This window comes from Scatophagus argus, chromosome 23, assembly GCF_020382885.2.
Source record: "Scatophagus argus isolate fScaArg1 chromosome 23, fScaArg1.pri, whole genome shotgun sequence".
Taxonomy (NCBI): Eukaryota; Metazoa; Chordata; class Actinopteri; family Scatophagidae; genus Scatophagus; species Scatophagus argus.
This window is the reverse complement of record NC_058515.1, coordinates 7,548,586-7,566,885: the sequence shown is the minus strand read 5'-3', so window position 1 is coordinate 7,566,885 and position 18,300 is coordinate 7,548,586. Positions and strand designations below refer to the sequence as shown.

Here is an 18,300-nt window from a genome sequence, read left to right as displayed (position 1 = left end):
AATAAACCGAAAACACATTGCCCAATGGCAGAAGTTCAACTGTTTGCTCTTAAAAATAAAAGTATAATGTAATGGGTAAAACAAATGCTCGGTTGTGTAGAAACGTAGGTCTGTTTTAAATAAGCTATGATAAAACATATATTATAAAAGGGTATTGTGCTTGCCTCATTCATATCATTTAAGAACGTTTATTCGCCATTGATGATTTTATGTTGAAATTCCTAACCGGAAACTTGGTGTCTTTTTTCCGAGTACACTAGTGCTTTTCGACGCGTAGCCAGCGACCGGTGCTTTGGTGGAGTTTGACGTGGCACTCTGCTTTCACTGAGGGCAATACACAGTGAAGAGGACTCTACCCAATATTCAGGTAAATACCATCACGACAGCATTTACAAATTTACCTAATTCAAACGTACAGTTCTGTGTCAGAGAAGCCCCCGTTTGACGATATTTGGAGCCGAAATGAATGCGGTTCTAGTGCAAAGGAAAACTTTGTAGTGATTTCCGCGTAGCTAGCAAGATGTTTTCCATCAATATGTAATCAACACTGAAAGAGGTGCTGTCACCTTATTGCACTCTTTAGAATACGCTGAGCTACATGTTATTGGCAAAATACTGTACTACCAAGAAGACATCATATGTGTCCATTCAGTTGGATGTGATTTGAAGGACGACAGGGATGCTCGGACTTTTAGCCATCATAACGGTCTTTGACGTGGCATTTCTCGGAAGTAGCAGATACAATTAACTGTCGAACAGAACAGTTAACCACGTTTGTTTATTTTTCAGACTGCTTCTCGTTCGGGTGAAAAAATGTGTTGAATTTGTTTATTATGTTGTAATAAAACGCTTTCATGGTGTTGTCAGTACGCAGCTGTTATTTTTGTTTATCCAGTTGTGCCAAAGTTCAACTTGTTTTGACACCCTGAAAAAGTCTACAAGCCCATTGCTTTTATAACGCATCATTTACTGCAGAGGACAGTAAAACTTATGGACAAGAGACATCCTGTAAGCCAAAACTATGAGTGAAAAAGTTTTTTTAAATGGCCTTAATTGCAGGCCTATATGGCTATACATATAGCCAGGATTATGCGAATCAGGGCGTAAAAACTGAACATTTATTACCTGCCACTGAATTGTAGTTCTGATAGGAAAACAGAAACTCCTGTAGTCACTTGAAGATATTTTATGAATCAAGGTTAGGCCTGTCTTATCTCCCAAGAAGCAATGTCAAAAGTCCATGTGACAGGAGTGTTGATGATTGCATGAGGTCAAATATCAGCTGTTGTTGTAGTGGCTTTGTAAACAAGCTAGATTTATGAAGGAAATCAATTTAAGACTTACGTTGACAGGGTGAATGCAAAAAATGGCAGGTTGTCGACTGGAATATTCTTGGTCTCTGTTTTTGTATCGATATATATGACAACACATTATCTATATTAAAGAAAGGCTTCATTCATTTTGTCAAAACTGGGCAGATATACGCCATGCGGAATTAAAATTTCCACTCTTTCAACTTAACAGGTTGTCAAGACTCATTCATCCTGGCATGAGAAGAGAGTAACATTCGTCCCATCAATATGAGTCAACAGGGTTATGTTGCTGCACCCCCATACTCCCAGCCCCAGCCAGGGATGGGGGGCTACCAAGGTGGATTTGGGACTGGTACTGCACAGCCCCTCTACGGGCACTATGGGGGACCGCCTCAGGCATTCACAGCTCCACCAACAGGTAAAACCCTTCAACTGTTGTATTTGGACTGTTTCTCAGATAACATGGTTTTAGGCTTTCATTTAACAAGTTCGGTCTTGCCTCCTAGCAAGATCAGCTCACTCATTCTTGAATTACATCAGTTGCTGCAACAAGTGCTCTCTTTTCATCATGACAAAAGAAGTTCACGAGATTTCAGAGATCAAGTTTGCCATTTTGGGCTGAGAGGAGTCTTTCTGAAGGACAGGTCTGGAGTGCTCTGTATGCTACAAGGAATGTCTTGCAACAAAAGTTACTTAATCTCTAATGAATTTGTGTGTCCGGCCTTTAAAATAATTCATGTGCTATGCCACACAGTTAACATCCCAGCAGCACATGCAAAGATACAGTAACTTTACTGGTTTAATGTTAAATCTCACAGCACGCTGAAACATACGACATATGTTTGAAGGGTAAAATTCTTGTGATACAGTGAAAACCATACATACAAACTGCTCACATGGTGTCTGTTACCGACTGCAGGTATGATGAAATCACCAGTTTCCTCTGCTGCCGGGATGCCGCCCCCTCCAGTGTCCAGTCAGTACAATCCAAGCGCCCAGCAGAATGGCGCCCACCCCCAAAGGTAACGATCTCCACTGAAGAGCAAGTGTTTGGCACAGCTTAAAATGATCATAAGGAGATTATGAATTTGCAAAACACCCAAAGATAGATATGTACAGATGAGGCTCTCTTTATTCAGTAAGAAAAAACTGTTGTTGTTTTTTTTCACAGAACTTCACACTGCATGTTAAAAACATCTTCAGGCTATACTGTCCATGCTGTACATTAATAACTGTTCTTGTGTTTCCCAGATACCCTGCGCCACCAGCTGCTTCTGCTGCTTATGGACAACCTCCACAGTCCCCATACAACAGCATGGCCTCTCCAGCTGTGCCTCCAGCACAGCAGCTCACCAATCAGATGAGTGCCATGAACTTGGGCAACTATGGTAAGTTTGCCATTAACTGACTTGCATTTGTTACAGGTCATAGCAACCAAGTATTTTGTTTTTTATTTTTATTTTTTTTTTTTTACTGGTGATAGTATTTCAGCAGAAGAGACAATGTACTCACCAGACTGTATCTGTTTCTTGTGTAGCCCCAGGCCCCATGCACAGCCCTCCTCCTCAAACAAGCTCTATAACCCAGCAGCCGTTCCAAACACCCCCTCCTCCAGCAATGGGCCAGCCGCCTCCAGGCCCACAGTCCCCCCACATGTCTCCACCACAGTCACCTCCATCAAGCATGCCAATGGCAGGCCAACCAATGGCAGGACAACCAATGGCAGGACAACCAACGGCACTGATGGGAGGCCCTCCGATGGCAGGCATGGGTAGACCCTTCCCAGGGCCACCTCCGCCAGGTCCTGGAGGGTTTCAGCAGCCTGGTCCCGGAGCTGCTGGTCCACCAGGATACCTGCAGCAAGCAGGTCAGTGAAAAAAAAAAAAAAAAGTTGAGCTCATTCCACTCAGACGTTTTCTGAAAGGGATATTACACCTTTTTGAACAGAAGACTGCAGCAGTTACTTACTGATTGTGAGCCTGATACAACAGCAAATACAGGCATGCAGCAAAAATATTTTCAACCACCACACAGTAAAAAAGTTGAACTAATTAACAAGAGAAAATGTTTTATCTTTTCATATAGTGTGTCTTCCATGCTTGTTGCTCTGTGTCATAGATCAGTTTTATTTGTTTGAATAGTTAAGGCAGAGGAATCAGCCTTTATTTCCTTGTTAAGCATGAAAACAATAAGTTCTTATTGATAGGACTGGAGCTGTTAGATCAGAATTTATTCTACAGCTCATCCAACAAGTATATCCTGTTTAAATGCACAGGTCAGTTTGGGGGACAAATGGCCGGGCCACCTCCAGGCATGCCTGGGGCCTTCCCTGGAGCACCAGCTCCAGGTCTGTCTGGACCACCTCAAAAGAAACTCGACCCTGACTCCATCCCCAGCACAGTGAGTAGATGGCTAATCCTCCTGGGACTGTATACTTTCACAGACCAACATCATTCCACATTTTCTGTCCTGAACCAGAAGCTTATTGATTCCTAAAAGTGGTCTGGCCAAGGCAGGTAGATCTTCTCTTTCGAGTCTTTTCACTGACTTCATTAATGATATGCTGGGTGTTGTCAGATGTTTGAAAGATGTATCTTTACATTTATGAATTACTGGTCAAGCAAAACCAAACATGATTGAATGAATGTTGGCAAACATTGCATTTATTCCCCTGCAGTTAAGCTGTCACAATTACGGTAATAAAGTACCCATTTTCAAAAAACATGGTATCTGCCTAACGGCTTTTGAGGAATCAGATCGTGCTGTAATGCTTCAAACTTGTCTGCTTTAGACTCAAGTGATTGAGGATGACCAAGTGAAACATGGAGGGCAGGTCTTCAGCACAAACATCAGAGGACAGGTTCCACCTCTGGTCACTACGAACTTCACAGTACAGGACCAAGGTAACTCGCATTAATGTTTAAATTTCTCTTCGAGCACAAAATATCTGTAGTAGATTTTAATCTATGGCAACTTTAGGTGAGCATCAGTTATCATCTGGTTTATTTATTTAGTTACTCTTTTGGAAAAGATTAAAACAAAGCACATCAAGTTTTGAAATTTTTTTATAATTTACAGGCTTTTGTCCCAGTTTTAGTTAATGACTTGATATTCAAACTTCTTTCTAACTTTTTTTTTCTTTATTGCTAATCACAGGAAATGCCAGTCCCAGGTTCATGCGCTGCACAGCCTACTCCTTACCCTGCACCGCCGATCTGGCCAAACAGTGTCATGTGCCCCTGGCTACCATCATTAAACCCTTTGCCAGTTTGCCAAAGAATGAGGTGAATTTACATTTTACATGAAGCCTTTTGCCTTAGCCCAAACAAAGTTCAAATATCAACAATACATAAGATAAACTAAAAAATAAATAAACAAAAAAAAAACAGGAAGACTGAACTGATTTGTAGCAGCATGGCTTCTGGTCCAAGCCTTGTGTGTTGGGAAGCATCCATCAGCTGGGTGGTGGTATCATCAGCTCTGATACAGCATGTGGACATTTGATGATTTCTTTCCTGCTCAGTATCTTTACACACTAATGCATGTAATTTATTTTCAGCCAGTCTACACATCTTTCACATTTTCATGCAGAATCTTGAAAGGAAAGAAAATCTTCTTGGGTGGGCCTAAATTCTATAATTGGGAAACATCGCATGTATAAACACTCATCCCACACCAAAGCGGTTCTCTGAAACTTAGAATGAACGGTATTTGGAAATGCAGTGGGAAGACCAAATTATTGCATTTCCAGTGGGTTTTTCAAATTCTCCCTTGTGAGTCTATCATTTAAAAAAATATGTCTTAAATCTAGCTGTGTTTATTTATGATTTCCTCTAATGGCTTTTACCTGTAGGGTAGAGATTGATCTTTTATTGTAAAAAGTTAATTTAAAAAAATAAGAGTCAGCTTTGTTCAGTAAAATATGCAACCACCAAATCTACTTGTCTCTGTTTCTGTGTACTGCAGAAGTTAATTTGTCCTGTGAATGACCTCGTGCTGGTTCATATGTGATCCAAGAATCCCTGCCTCGGATACCCCACCCCCACTCGCCTTGTCCCAGACACCAATTGGCCTTTTTAGGCAATGTTAGCTTTCTCTCATCTGACTTAAGGCTAATTAACTAATGTCCACTCAAGAAGAAAGGAGGTTTACACAAAAAGAATTAAACCTGAGTGCATTGCACTCTCGGTTTTGATTCCATCTATTGCAGCATGCCACATAATCACACTACAGTTCCATCAAAATTGTAAAACATAAACAAGAGTTTGTTCACAACTCTGAAGAGCATGCTGTTATGCTTGGATGCCTGTGAGCATTGTTTTGTCAGCCAGCAGGTATTGTTCTCCGCTCTGGGGAAGCAGCTTTAAGATAATGTAAACACATTTACTCCCCACCTTGAAGTCTCCCGTCTAATAATAAACCTGCTTATTGCCTGGTCTGTGTTTTATGGCAGTTGAGTTCACTTGAAGCAAATATTTTAAATTAATGTTGTGTCAAAGCCCCCAGGGAGTCTTAAATAAATACCTAAAGAGAGTCGCTGTCATCTGCAGGCCTGTATATGGCACTCAGTAACACTTCTCTGGTGTGTGTGTTAAACAGCTTCAAGCTAAGCATTTACATTCCACACAGACAAATGTTCTGTATGTGAAAGTGTATTGTTTGGGTGCCATAGAACCAGCACAGTGTGTGCAACAGTATGTTTCAAATCCAGTACATTAATGTATTGTTGTAAACATGGAGAAGATCGCAGGGAATCTAAACCATGCATACACTGTGTATGAGAATTTAGTGAAGCTGTTCAAGTTTCCTTTTAAGGGTTTCTTTAAAAACTTAATTTAGGAACAGTTGTTGAAAACTTTACCATAATGGTCTCCTTGTGTATGTGTGTATCCCATGTAGACTCCTCTGTATGTTGTGAACCACGGCGAGACAGGCCCGATCCGCTGTAATCGATGCAAGGCCTACATGTGTCCCTACATGCAGTTTATTGATGGAGGTCGCCGCTACCAGTGTGGTTTCTGCAGCTGTGTCACTGAAGGTACAGGAGAAAAAACAGTGTCACATGAAACTCGTAAAGCAGTCAGAACAAAGACGTCATGCTAAGTTTTGAAATTAAAAATTAAGACTATTTTGTGCATAGTTCCGTATTCAAATGTATTTTTATTCTTATTTTTTTTGTCTTACCGTAGTGCCAGCTTTCTATTTCCAACACTTGGACCACATGGGCCGGAGGGTGGACTTGTACGAGAGGCCTGAGCTGTCTCTGGGCTCCTACGAGTTTGTGGCCACGCTGGACTACTGCAAGGTTCAGGACAAGCTCTTCATTTCAGGGATTTGTTTGCTGGTGTAAACGCAGAGAAAGTGAAAGTGTCATGCAAGATTTGTCACTTGAAATCAATGGTTGTCACAGAAGTCTAACAATGTATGATACTTTTGCATGATACCCTACATTCTGTCAAGACTGAATGCAGGACAAGAAGCACTCAGTTGTTTTTTTGTTTATTATTTTTGGCAAAAATACAAAAACACAGCAGTAATCAGCTGTGTGTCTCCATGGAGACCGTCACTGTTTAGAACGAAGTTAGAGGTTCAGAGTAAGTTGGCAAAGCTGACTCACTCCACTGGCCTACTTTGGCACTGTTTATTAAGACTTATAAACAGCCTCTGGAGACCAGTTATTAAACAAAAGCCAAGGTGAGTGCCTTGTCATGGATTGTAACTGTGGAAACATAACAGTATCTTATCGTCAGTCATCCTCACATGCACACACACACACACACACACACACACATCGCCCTCTTTTCAGGAATTCATAACTGTCATGGCCTCCTCAGGGCTACCCAAAGCTAAAAGCGAGCACAAAAGGAAATATATCTGGTTTTAGAGAGCTAATAACAGCAATGGAAGGTGGAAGGCATTAGGTGGACCCCAGGCTTTGGGCTTCTGTTGTTATGCTATGATTAAGACCTTAAATTAGGGGATTGAGACAAGGGAATAATAATAATTTATTTCCTCAGGGCTCGTTTGTTCAAGAGCTTAATTTTGCATAGGGGTAATTTTTTTCTCATTTCCTTTTGAAATAAGGTATTTTACGCTTCATGGCCGTTAAGCTGTGTTCGACTGGACAGATTTTAAAATAGCAAACTAATTAATGTCTCTTCTCACGCAGAACAACAAGCCTCCGAACCCCCCTGCCTACATCTTTATGATTGATGTGTCCTACAACAACATTAAAAGTGGGCTGGTCAAACTGATATGTGATGAGCTGAAGACTCTGCTGGAGAATCTGCCCAGGTAAGACCAGTAAGACTTTTCCAATACAGTAGAGTAATGTGCTTAAAGACCGTTATTACAGTTGGTATCCAGCATATACTTGACAATAGCAGACTTTCCTCAAAACCAAGCCAGCGAGTTTTTCAGATGTTGGGTTTCGGTTAGGAAGGGAGCTGAAGCTGCCAAAAATGGAAATTGTTATAGTGCAGGCTCTCATCTCTGAAAGGCAAACAAAACAAAAACAAATCAAAAAGCTTTGTGCTCCAGACAACACCGGTTTCGGGGTAAGCATTAGCCCGGAACTGAGTTCTTGATTTATCACGGAGGTGAGGATGATGCACTTCAACCCCTCCTTACTCCGAAAATAACTTGGAAGTTTTCTTTTCCTCTCTCCACCTCATTAGTCTCAGCAGCAGTATATCCATATTTGTCTGCTGCCATGACATCACCCTTAAAACACTTAGCAGAAGTGGACTCCCGGCAAGCCACCTCTTCAGCTGTGTTTGAATCTTTACTTTTGTTTTTCCAGACGCCACATTAAAGCATTTGGATTGCCTGCATTTTTTATGGTTCATGTAATCGTGCAGTATTTGCCCAACTGCATGTTTAATTCACTCAAGATTAAGCCAGAGCCCGGGTTAAGTCGATGCAGATGTAGATAGGGACTATTTTTTTAATCACTGCCTTGTATGAGAAAGAACACAATAAACTCATCTACTTGCAGTCTATTATTCCCAGCAGCACCGGTGATTTATGTTCACGGATGAGCCGTGGACTCGCAGCTTACCAGTGACATATTCACTTCAAAAAAGGGTTTGAGCCACATTACATGTTTCTGAGTGTGTCTGCATGATTTATGAAGAGAGACCAGCAAAGTGCAGTTGGCAGAGTCAGTGGAGAATGCTTTTAAATAGCGATGATGGTGAAAGGTTTTGATGTATGGTTTTGGTTCAGGTTGGCTACCAGTTGCACACCCCGATTCAGTGTTCTGGTGAATGTCAGGGGCGTTCATGTCTTTACTGTACTGTTTCAAGGAGCATTTATCCACTATGAGGTTTTATTGTACAAGTAAGCAGTTTCTTAACACGATCATACAAATTTGATATGAATTAAAGGTAAAACAGACCCTTAAAAACTCCTAGAAACTCAGCTGAACCTGCAGGAACTTGAAATTGTTTTTAGGCAACCATACAATTGAAAATATACGAAGAATAAAGTTTCCAATAAAAGAAAATAACAATAAATTCAGACTTACTTACTTAAATGAAGCATTTCTGTAAAGGAAATTAATATTTTGCCCATAAGTAGTTAGCGTTTGACATTGTTCTTTCCAGAAAACATTTGAAAAAATGATCAGATTATTAAATGATACCCTCTTTTGTTGCGGTGTAAATGAACAAGCGAGCCTGCTGTAATCCCAGGGAGAAAACAAACAGAAAGAAATATGAGTTAATGGGTTCCGTTGTTTTCTTCACCAACATTTTATTTGGATTCTGAAAACCTGTGGCAGCTAATTCCTTCCTCTCCATTTGAATCACCACTTAGGTTAGCTTAAACATTAATAAACAAGTCCCTCTTGGATGTTATTCCACTCCCTAATGAATGTTTAGAATCAGTAATTTGACGTGGCTGGGAAATGTTTGGCAAAATAGAGCCGAAGAGGGATGGGAAGCCAAAAGATAAACCAGCTTTTTCTCATGTGTTTTATTTTGTCCAAAAGATTTCATTACTTTGTTAAAGTAACAGCTTCACGGCTCTTACAGAACAGGGACGAGGATGTAATGGTGAATACATTTCTAGAAAGCAGTCATGCAGTGATATTTCCGCAATGGATTCTTGTAAATGTGACAGCAAGCACAAACACACATTGATTATATACGCTGCACACATGCAGCTGCGTAACATTTAACCAGACTTTCTTGAAGCACTCTGGAATTCATAGATTTCTTACCCCCCCCCCAACCCCCAAACCCACCAGAGAGGACGGTATGGAGAGCTCCGCGATCAGGGTGGGCTTTGTCACCTACAACAAGGTCCTCCACTTCTACAACGTGAAGAGCGCTCTGGCCCAGCCGCAGATGATGGTGGTTTCAGACACAGCTGAGATGTTCGTCCCGCTGCTCGATGGCTTCCTCGTCAACTATCAGGAATCGAGGGCCGTCATCTTCAAGTGAGATGAAAACCTTTCATGAATATATGGAAGGACTGTCCCCATTTAGGGTGGAGAATTAGCCATGCTGTCCCAGAGAATTCAGATAAATAAATGCTCATTTTTATATCAGCGAACAGGAAAAAGTGTAATATGTTATGAAGGTTAACATGGCTAATATTCAGTCAAATATTATAAAAACATTTTTGAAATTACTCAGTGCCAGGTTTTTTCCCCCGTAAAGGACCAAGCCATGATCGTGTCCCTCTCCTCTCTAGCCTCCTGGACCAGATCCCCGACATGTTTGCAGACACCAGTGAGAGCGAAACGGTCTTTGCTCCTGTCATCCAGGCCGGCGTGGAGGCATTCAAGGTTAGCCTCAGTGTGATATCAGTCACCATGAAGTGGGAGATAAGGGCCCCTCTGCAGCCCACACTCAATCATGGGTACATCTGCTGCTGATGTGGACTATTCCTGTTTGACAGGCTACATTTGATTAGCAGCCGTGTTTCTCAATCCAACACACTGTTATCTCTGAAATCATTCAACTCCGTGAAGTTTCTTTTTCGTCTTCCTGACATGTTTGTGTTTACTTTAAAGTCCAGCAAACTTTCCCAGTGATGTGAGGTCAGCCTTTTGGCAAACAGGGAAGGAAAAGTTCACACACGGCTTTTAATTAGAAGCAGTTGTGACGTTACACAACAGCAAAGAGCTGATGTGCTCATTGCTGTTTGTGCTCACATTTCAGGTTTTTCTTCTTTTTTTTTACTTTCTTTTTAAATCAGTTTATTTTGCCGCACAGGCGAGCACTCTGTGTTTAAAGCGTATTCTTATCAGGAGGATCTGATCCTCTGCTGGAGTTGGATTTTGCACCTGGCGACCTCATGATTTCATTTTAAAGCTATGAACAACACGTCAGGAAGGAGCTCGCTGCACACCTTTATGTGATCTTTCCTTTTCAGATCTCTTGTCTTCTCTCTCATCACTCTCTCCCCTCCAGGCAGCGGAATGTAGCGGAAAGCTCTTCATCTTCCACTCCTCCATGCCCACTGCTGAGGCTCCTGGCAAACTGAAGAACAGGGATGATAAAAAGCTGGTCAATACTGAGAAAGAGAAAGTAGGAAATACACAGCAATTACATGTTTTTTTTTTCTTTAAAGACAGTTCATGCCAAATCAATTAAGCTCCCTGTTTTTCCCTCAGACCCTGTTCCAACCTCAGAAAGGAGTGTATGAGCAGCTGTCTAAGGAGTGTGTGGCACAGGGCTGCTGTGTGGATCTCTTCCTGTTCCCCAGCCAGTATGTGGACTTGGCAACCATGGCCGACGTGCCCTCTCACACAGGAGGCTCCGTCTACAAGTACAACAACTTCCAGGTACAACTCGGCAGCAAAAGCCCTTTTTTTTTGTTTACAGGCCTCTGAGTGCACTCACAAAGATGTTGCAAAGCACACACATAAAGGATGTGGACGATGTGGCAGTTTTAAATTCTCGTCATTACCCTGAGAAGTCATAATTTAGCACAGGCAAAGGCATTTGCAGCCTAATAAAAGCTAGTTGTATCGACGTAATGACTTTGGCACATTATCCACATTCTATTATAGATCTGTCCCATAGGAATGGCACAACAAGCATGGGAAATTGTTCCACATTGTACAAACACACCACACACTGAGGCATTGCAATGCAGTTTAACACACATGGCTTCAACCTACACTGAAAGACTTCATAAAAACTGCAGCACAGGCATTAAACACGTTAACAGTGTCTGTTACCAACAACTGCAGCATTTTATCACTCCATAAAAATAAAACATCTCATTTAGTGTACATTTTGTTTTTGCACAGACTGACATTTCAGTCAGTTATCTCTCTTGGTATTAGTCGAAATTATTTGCGTTAAGGTCCACTTATAATCCCAGAGTCTGCTTGTCATTAGCGTGGAAACATATTGCGACAACACTGCCATCTGCTGGTTAAATCCTATGCACATACAGTATTTGCTGCTGACTCTGAATGTGCCCGATGTTGTCAGGCGGAGACCGACGGGGAGCATTTCTTGAGAGACCTGAGGAAAGACGTGCAGAAGAGCATCGGATTCGATGCCATCATGCGTGTTCGTACCAGTACGGGTAAGGAACAGAACAAGACTTGGCCAGGGTTGCTCACATACCACAAAGAGAGGCCTCTCTGGAATTTACATTTCTTCGAATGTTTCCTGTTAGGCTTCAGAGCCACAGACTTCTTCGGTGCTGTATATATGAACAACACCACAGATATCGAGATGGCGGCTGTGGATTGCGACAAGGCTGTGACCGTAGAGCTGAAGCACGACGACGCGCTCAATGAGGAGACCGGGGCTTTCATACAGGTATATCTTTTGCATCTGCTTGGTGTTTGTCAGGAGTTAAATCCCCAAGGCCTGGTCACAACTCGTGTTTGCACTCTGTTTCCCAGTGTGCCTTGCTTTACACCACCATCGGCGGGCAGCGACGTCTCCGCATCCACAACCTCAGCCTGAACTGCAGCTCGCAGTTGTCGGAGCTGTACAAGAGCTGCGAGACAGACTCACTCATCAACTTCTTTGCCAAATCAGGTGAACGTCCTCCTTTAAGACAGCCTCTTCTACACCGATGGCTTCATTTTATCTGCAGTTTAAAGTCGGCACTTTAAACACAGACTGTCCCACAATAGCCAAATGCAGAAAAGATGTATTTTTCCTCCTGTGATGTATGAACAGTCCTTTAGTTCAGTCATTCCATGCAGTCAGCTCTCTTAATTTAGGAGTTTAATGTAGTGCACACGAGGCCTGCTGATGTACTGCAGTGTCTTCTTGACCTTTGTTGAAATGAACCCCATGCATCACTTGATAATCTCCTAATGCTCACAGACTTGAATCAAATGAGTTGTGGAAATAAGGACGTCCTTTCAAGTCCAGATGGAATCTGCACATAGCGAACTTTAAGTAAAGCTGTATTACTGACCTTCGCTTGCCTTCTCTCATCGGCCCTGCGCTCGTCCCTTCTTTTCTCCTGCCTGATTGTTTTTTTATCCTTTGTGTTTCACTCCCCTGCGTACCCTTAGCTGCCAGTCAGGCCTCTGTGCTCCTCTCCTCCCTTTTAACCAGCCATTTTCTCATGCCCCCTCAGCTTACCGTGCCATATTGAACCAGCCTGTGAAGAACGTGAGGGAGATCCTGGTCAACCAGACGGCCCACATGCTGGCCTGCTACAGGAAGAACTGCGCCAGTCCCTCTGCTGCCAGTCAGGTCAGTGCAGGACAACACCTGGAATGAAATTTGCTGAATTAAAGCTCTGCATTTTGAGATACAATAGCATATGTGAGATATTGTGGGTTGTTTTCTTTATATTTAAAAACGTTTTGTTTTTTTTGGAATGCCTGTATCCATATGTAGCTGATCCTGCCCGACGCCATGAAGGTGTTCCCAGTCTACATGAACAGCCTCATGAAAACTGCTCCCATGGTCGGAAGCACAGAGCTCTCGACGGACGACAGAGCCCATCAGAGGATGTCAGTCATGGCCATGGGGGTGGAGGACACACAGCTACTGCTCTACCCACGCCTCATCCCACTGGTGGGGGACAAACTCACACACACTCATTAACATTTGGTGTATAGCGGAGAATGTGTGTATTTACCTTGTCTGTGTAAAATTTCCTGAGCATCTTACACGCTCCCACCTCAGTGGGAAACGTCATGTTGTAATATACGCCTATTTTATTTTTCTTTCAGCACAACATGGACCCGAGCAGCGACGCCCCGCCTGCTCCGCTGCGCTGTTCGGAGGAGCGTCTCACAGACTCTGGCATTTTCCTGCTGGAGAACGGCCACGCCATGTTCCTGTGGCTTGGCCAAGCGAGCCCACCAGACTTCATCCAGAACATCTTTAACCTGCCCTCACTCGCCCACCTCCAAGGACACACGGTCAGAGCACCTCAACATATTGAGAAACCAAATGAAACCGTGTTAGACGAGACATTTTGTTGCCTGTGTGGTGCCTGGAGCTTACAGTATGGTCAGAGAATGTTCGGGTGTTTAGTTAGGCAATATGCCATGGAATTACAAGTCTGCTTTTGAGAAATACACACCTCATAACTCAGCAAGGATTGAATTTGTAATAAAATCCGACATGTGAACATGATTTTATCCAATATAAATCATTTGATGCAGTTCAGTTTAACCTGTAAACTGAGCTAAACTGATCGAGTCAACAATGCTGTGATTAAACACATAAATCACAGACAAATTTCAAACATTTATTTTCAAGGTTGCACTCGAAAAAACACTTCAACATGTGGTACTGATACATAAGGGATGGAAGCACTGCAGAAATGTGCGAAAGTAGTCGTGACAAAAGTCAGCAAAGGAAAAGAATCAACTTTAGTTTCTACTGTTTTAATCTCCACTTTATAAATCAAGGCACTTTGCTTTCCACCTTCAAATCAATACACTATGATGTATCCGCATTCTTTTACACCTCTAGTAAGTGTAACAACCATTTTAACACTTACTTACTTACTTTGGACTTACCTGACCTGTGAATTATGTTTTTCAGTGTGCTCTGCCTGAACTGGACAACCCATTGTCAAAGAAGGTCCGATCCGTCATCAGCAGCGTGACTGAAAAGAGGCCGAACTCTATGAAGGTAAGTCATGAAGAGCAGTAAAAGCAAATTAGTGGGGAGAAATTAGGCGAGAACAAGTTCAGCTCCTGTGAAGCTTTTAAAGATCTCTGCCTCCCTCTAGTGGCGAGTGTCTGTAACTACGCCCCTCTGCAACAGCAACAGCGGCCTGAATCAATATTTATTGTCACATTGTTAATCAAATTACAGCGCTTTGCTGTATAAATGGATGGGCTAAAATGTTTAAAAGAACACAGTTTCTCGAAAAGAAACTGTCTCAGTGAACGCCTGTTAGTTATTTGAGGTATTTGTCAAGGATGAAGTCGTTAGAATAGCATTTATTTCTCTAAATCCACTGGTTTAAGACCTTCCTGCAATATGTAAACAGCAGGTTTAAATCGATGTGGAATATGTTGTATGGAAAGTAAGAAAGAAGGCTGAGATGTTAAATGTAAAACGGTTAGCAACCTGCATTCGACCAGGAAACAGATCTTATTTGCTTACTTTTTGTCCCCCCTCTCAGCTCCAAATTGTGAGGCAGAAGGACAAACCAGAGATGGTGTTCCGTCAGTTCCTGGTGGAGGACAAAGGCCTGCACGGTGGAGCTTCCTACATGGACTTCCTTTGCTACGTTCACCGAGAGGTCAGGCAGCTGCTCACTTAAAGCCCGTCGTTCGGCCTCGGCCCGGGAGAAACGTGGCAACAGATGGACCACGCACAAGCCTCATAGGGTCAGTCTCTCTGGGCTCCATGTGAATTCTTAAGGACAGTCCACAGGAAGAAACGTTTGAAGTGTTTTGCACAGACAGAGGAAGAAACGAGGGACCATGGAGAGCCTTTTGAGATTTAACCTTGAGAGTCCAAAGCTGCCTTTCCAACACGCTTTAGTGTACACACAGTTTGATCTTCAAATAACCACTTGTCACCTGAGGAACTTCCAGGTGAAACCGGAATGAAACAGACAACACATTTCCTGCTCAGACACTTGTGTGTGATGGACTGTGGAGACTGACTGACTTCAGTGTCTGCCTGCTCATTGGCGTAAGCAATACGACACACACCTCAACTGTGCAGCCAATCTTTTTTTTTTTTTTCCATTTCCTTCTTTAGTGTCAAGACAAGAGGTTATTTGTGAGCAATACTGTAGATGTTCACTTTGAAATTCAATAAAGTTTGCCAGTCTTTGTTATACAGGACGTTCTCCCATGAAAACTAAATACGTGAGGAGTCTCAATATCTTATTTTAAACTCAAAAATTTTTTACAGTATTTAAAAGTCATATACAGGTTTTTACATTTTATCACTTTTGCTGTGCTAGTGGAAAATGTACTAAAATACACATTTAAATAGTGTAACCAGATACTTTATAATTTAGCAATGCTGGGGGGGGGCTCAGCTGCCAGAACTGAAAATTATTCCTGTCATTACACCAGGAGTGATTCAAAGCATTTGGATCACGTGTGCCACCACCAAAACAACAAAAAAATCTGATTCTTTGACCATTTACATTTGTCACAATGCACAGTGATGCTGTGGTGTTCTCAGATCGCAGTGACAGCTGTTGCTCTTCGTTGACAACAAGGACCAACTCACTCGTGTGTCCTGATTGACTTTTTCCTCTCTACACTGACACGGGTCAGATTTGGGATTGAAAGGGGATTCTTAGGGACCAAATACACACACAACACTCAAACAAGGGAGCAAATATTTTCTGTTCTCGTTGGGAGTAAATCATTTAGCGGCTATCGGGATCATCAGATTTTTTTTTTGTCGGCAGACTTTTAGTGCGAAGGAAGCTCAAAGTTCAGTCAAATCTTTTTACTCCAACTATACTCTGCAAAATCGTCTGTAATGATATGTAACATCAGCTTTGAGTTTCAGCACAGGAACAACATCATACTGTAATGTATAGCTTGTTTTTAATCAAAGAAATTGCTTCTGTGTAATTCATGCATTTGCATTTGTGTGATATTGTTTATGTGTGGCCTTCACAAAGTCTGTATGTGAAATACACAACTGGTGTTTTCAAAACGGTACCATCTGCCTTAAGTTGATGTAACAGTTGTTTTAAAAAAAAAAAAAAACATGTGCAAGAAGTCTACGGCTGGTTTTAATCGTTTTGGTCTGTATGCAAACGTAACTCAGGTAATTTGAGTACCTAACTATCAGAAGTTGGACGAGGTGATTCCAATTGAACTGGAAAGATGGACGGTCGTTTTTTTTTTTGAGATTTGTAGAAATTCTTGGGCTCCGTGTGCCATGTGTATTTTATTCCAAACAGTCAACCAAATTTTGTCTGAAATTAAATTCTTGACAGAAATACGGCTGCTTTCTTTCTTTTTTTTTTTTAAGCCTTGACAGCTACTTTTATTTCAGTACAGAAGATGAATCAAATATGTTTGTCCAGATATTCACAGAAAACTCTGACCTGTTTGTGAAGAAAATGTCTGAAGACAATTTTTACAATTGAACATTCAAGTACAAATGAACACTAAAATAAATTTACACACAGCAAACAATAGTCATTTTTGTGTTTCATGGTCTTTAATGCAGTCCAGGTGGCAAAATACTTTAATCTCAGTGTGTGTCTTATCCTACTGCTACCACAAGAGGGCGCCAGATGACTCCTGTCTGCCAAATCAGAAAAATCTGCTCCTTTTGGATAGTACACCACTACTGACTGTGACGGTGGACAGAAAATGGTTGATAAAAAAGGAGAAATACTCTGAACATTTAATTGATTAGTCTCTGCTTCATTTTGTATCAATCAAACTAAAACATGCACTGGCATCGTATTCTCTCCATACATGTCGAGACACATTTAAGTTCACATCCTCTCCAAAAATTAAAAGCTTTGAGCGTATAAATCTGTAATGTGGCATGTGTCGCGTGGCCATCACTGAATCAAATGTTTGAATAAACCAGTAAACATTCAGACAACATGATACTTTAATATAGATTTCCCAGATTTACTCGCTGAAAATCAATAACCAAGCAATAGTGATGTTTTGTTTCCTAAATGGTGTTATTATAGCATAGTTTTGATCACCATATGCAAACATGTAGTCTTGTACAACCTTTAATGTTAACACAAATGTGAAAATCTGAGGTGTATATTCTCTTTTTTTTCCCCACTTTTGTCAGAGATAGCCGACTTTGGAGCTTTTAGATATTATTTACAGAAGACGTGTAGAAACGTTTCATTGTATTCAGCAAAAAGTTTCATTCATCCACCAGAGCATATTGTAGATATGTTTTGAAGTAGGTGCTGTCCCCTCCCCCTATTTTATCAGTTACTTTTCATCTTCCATATCATATTTTTGAATTGTCAACCAGACATAAACATAACATTTTACAAACAGTAAGGCACACAAACACAAATCAAGGAAGGAAGAAAAAATGGCAGGCTTGTTGCCTTTCTTGATGGAAATATACATATTACCTCCAGTAACACAAAAACATGCAATGTCCTTTAGTAAATCAACAGATGCCAACATGCCCCACCGAGGGGGTTTGTACGTCCGTTACACGTCCTGCAACCGGACATATTATGGATGAAGAACGACACTACAGACTGTCATATTCTGCGACAGCCGCTCCTTAAGTACCCAGCTGCTTTTGATACTTCCTGTCTCCCACATCCAGGTCATTGTGAAAACAGAAGAAAAAAAAAAAAGTCACTGTGAATACTCACTAACTTACTTAGATGTTCCCACTCTTCTCTCAGTGACCCATCAGTTTCCAATGGGCCAGAGGAAGAGTCAATGAGCGAGACTTCTACCCAGCATGCCTTGTTTTTGTTCACATTTGGGGCCCTAGAAATGCTGAAATCGTAGACAGCAGGAACCAGACTGCGCTGTATGGGTGTGGGCAGCTGGACTTCACCCACAGGAGGAGGAGGAGGAGGAGGAGGAAACCAGCAGGAA

At 41.8% G+C, this 18,300-nt stretch overlaps 2 protein-coding genes across 2 annotated transcripts in view; one reads left to right on the top strand and one right to left on the bottom strand.

Annotated features, from left to right (window-relative positions):
* The first annotated feature begins 259 nt into the window (after positions 1 to 259).
* On the top strand, positions 260 to 16,694 carry sec24d (SEC24 homolog D, COPII coat complex component). Its single transcript, XM_046380687.1, has 23 exons — positions 260 to 367; positions 1,525 to 1,731; positions 2,233 to 2,335; positions 2,565 to 2,701; positions 2,851 to 3,180; positions 3,589 to 3,713; positions 4,105 to 4,216; positions 4,470 to 4,597; positions 6,213 to 6,351; positions 6,503 to 6,618; positions 7,483 to 7,607; positions 9,565 to 9,756; positions 10,014 to 10,107; positions 10,736 to 10,852; positions 10,939 to 11,109; positions 11,768 to 11,864; positions 11,958 to 12,103; positions 12,190 to 12,328; positions 12,882 to 13,000; positions 13,148 to 13,327; positions 13,486 to 13,677; positions 14,309 to 14,398; positions 14,898 to 16,694. Exons 2-23 carry the CDS (start codon positions 1,581 to 1,583, stop codon positions 15,036 to 15,038), a joined length of 3,144 nt encoding a protein of 1,047 aa, XP_046236643.1. The 5' UTR covers positions 260 to 367; positions 1,525 to 1,580; the 3' UTR covers positions 15,039 to 16,694.
* The window catches only part of kcnip4a (potassium voltage-gated channel interacting protein 4a), a 123,504-nt gene continuing 121,357 nt past the window's right edge, over positions 16,154 to 18,300 (bottom strand). Inside the window, exon 10 of the transcript XR_006842393.1 lies at positions 16,154 to 18,253. The gene's annotated coding sequence lies outside the window, so the exon portion shown is untranslated. The remainder of the gene's footprint in view (positions 18,254 to 18,300) is intronic.

Excerpts from the sequence above, each read along its gene's own strand:
- sec24d (XM_046380687.1), top strand. The coding sequence starts at position 1,581 with ATGAGTCAACAGGGTTATGTTGCTGCACCCCCATACTCCCAGCCCCAG. Across the intron at positions 7,608-9,564 it reads CTGCTGGAGAATCTGCCCAG|AGAGGACGGTATGGAGAGCT; the intron begins GTAAGACCAGTA and ends CAAACCCACCAG. Across the intron at positions 14,399-14,897 it reads AGAGGCCGAACTCTATGAAG|CTCCAAATTGTGAGGCAGAA; the intron begins GTAAGTCATGAA and ends CCCCCCTCTCAG.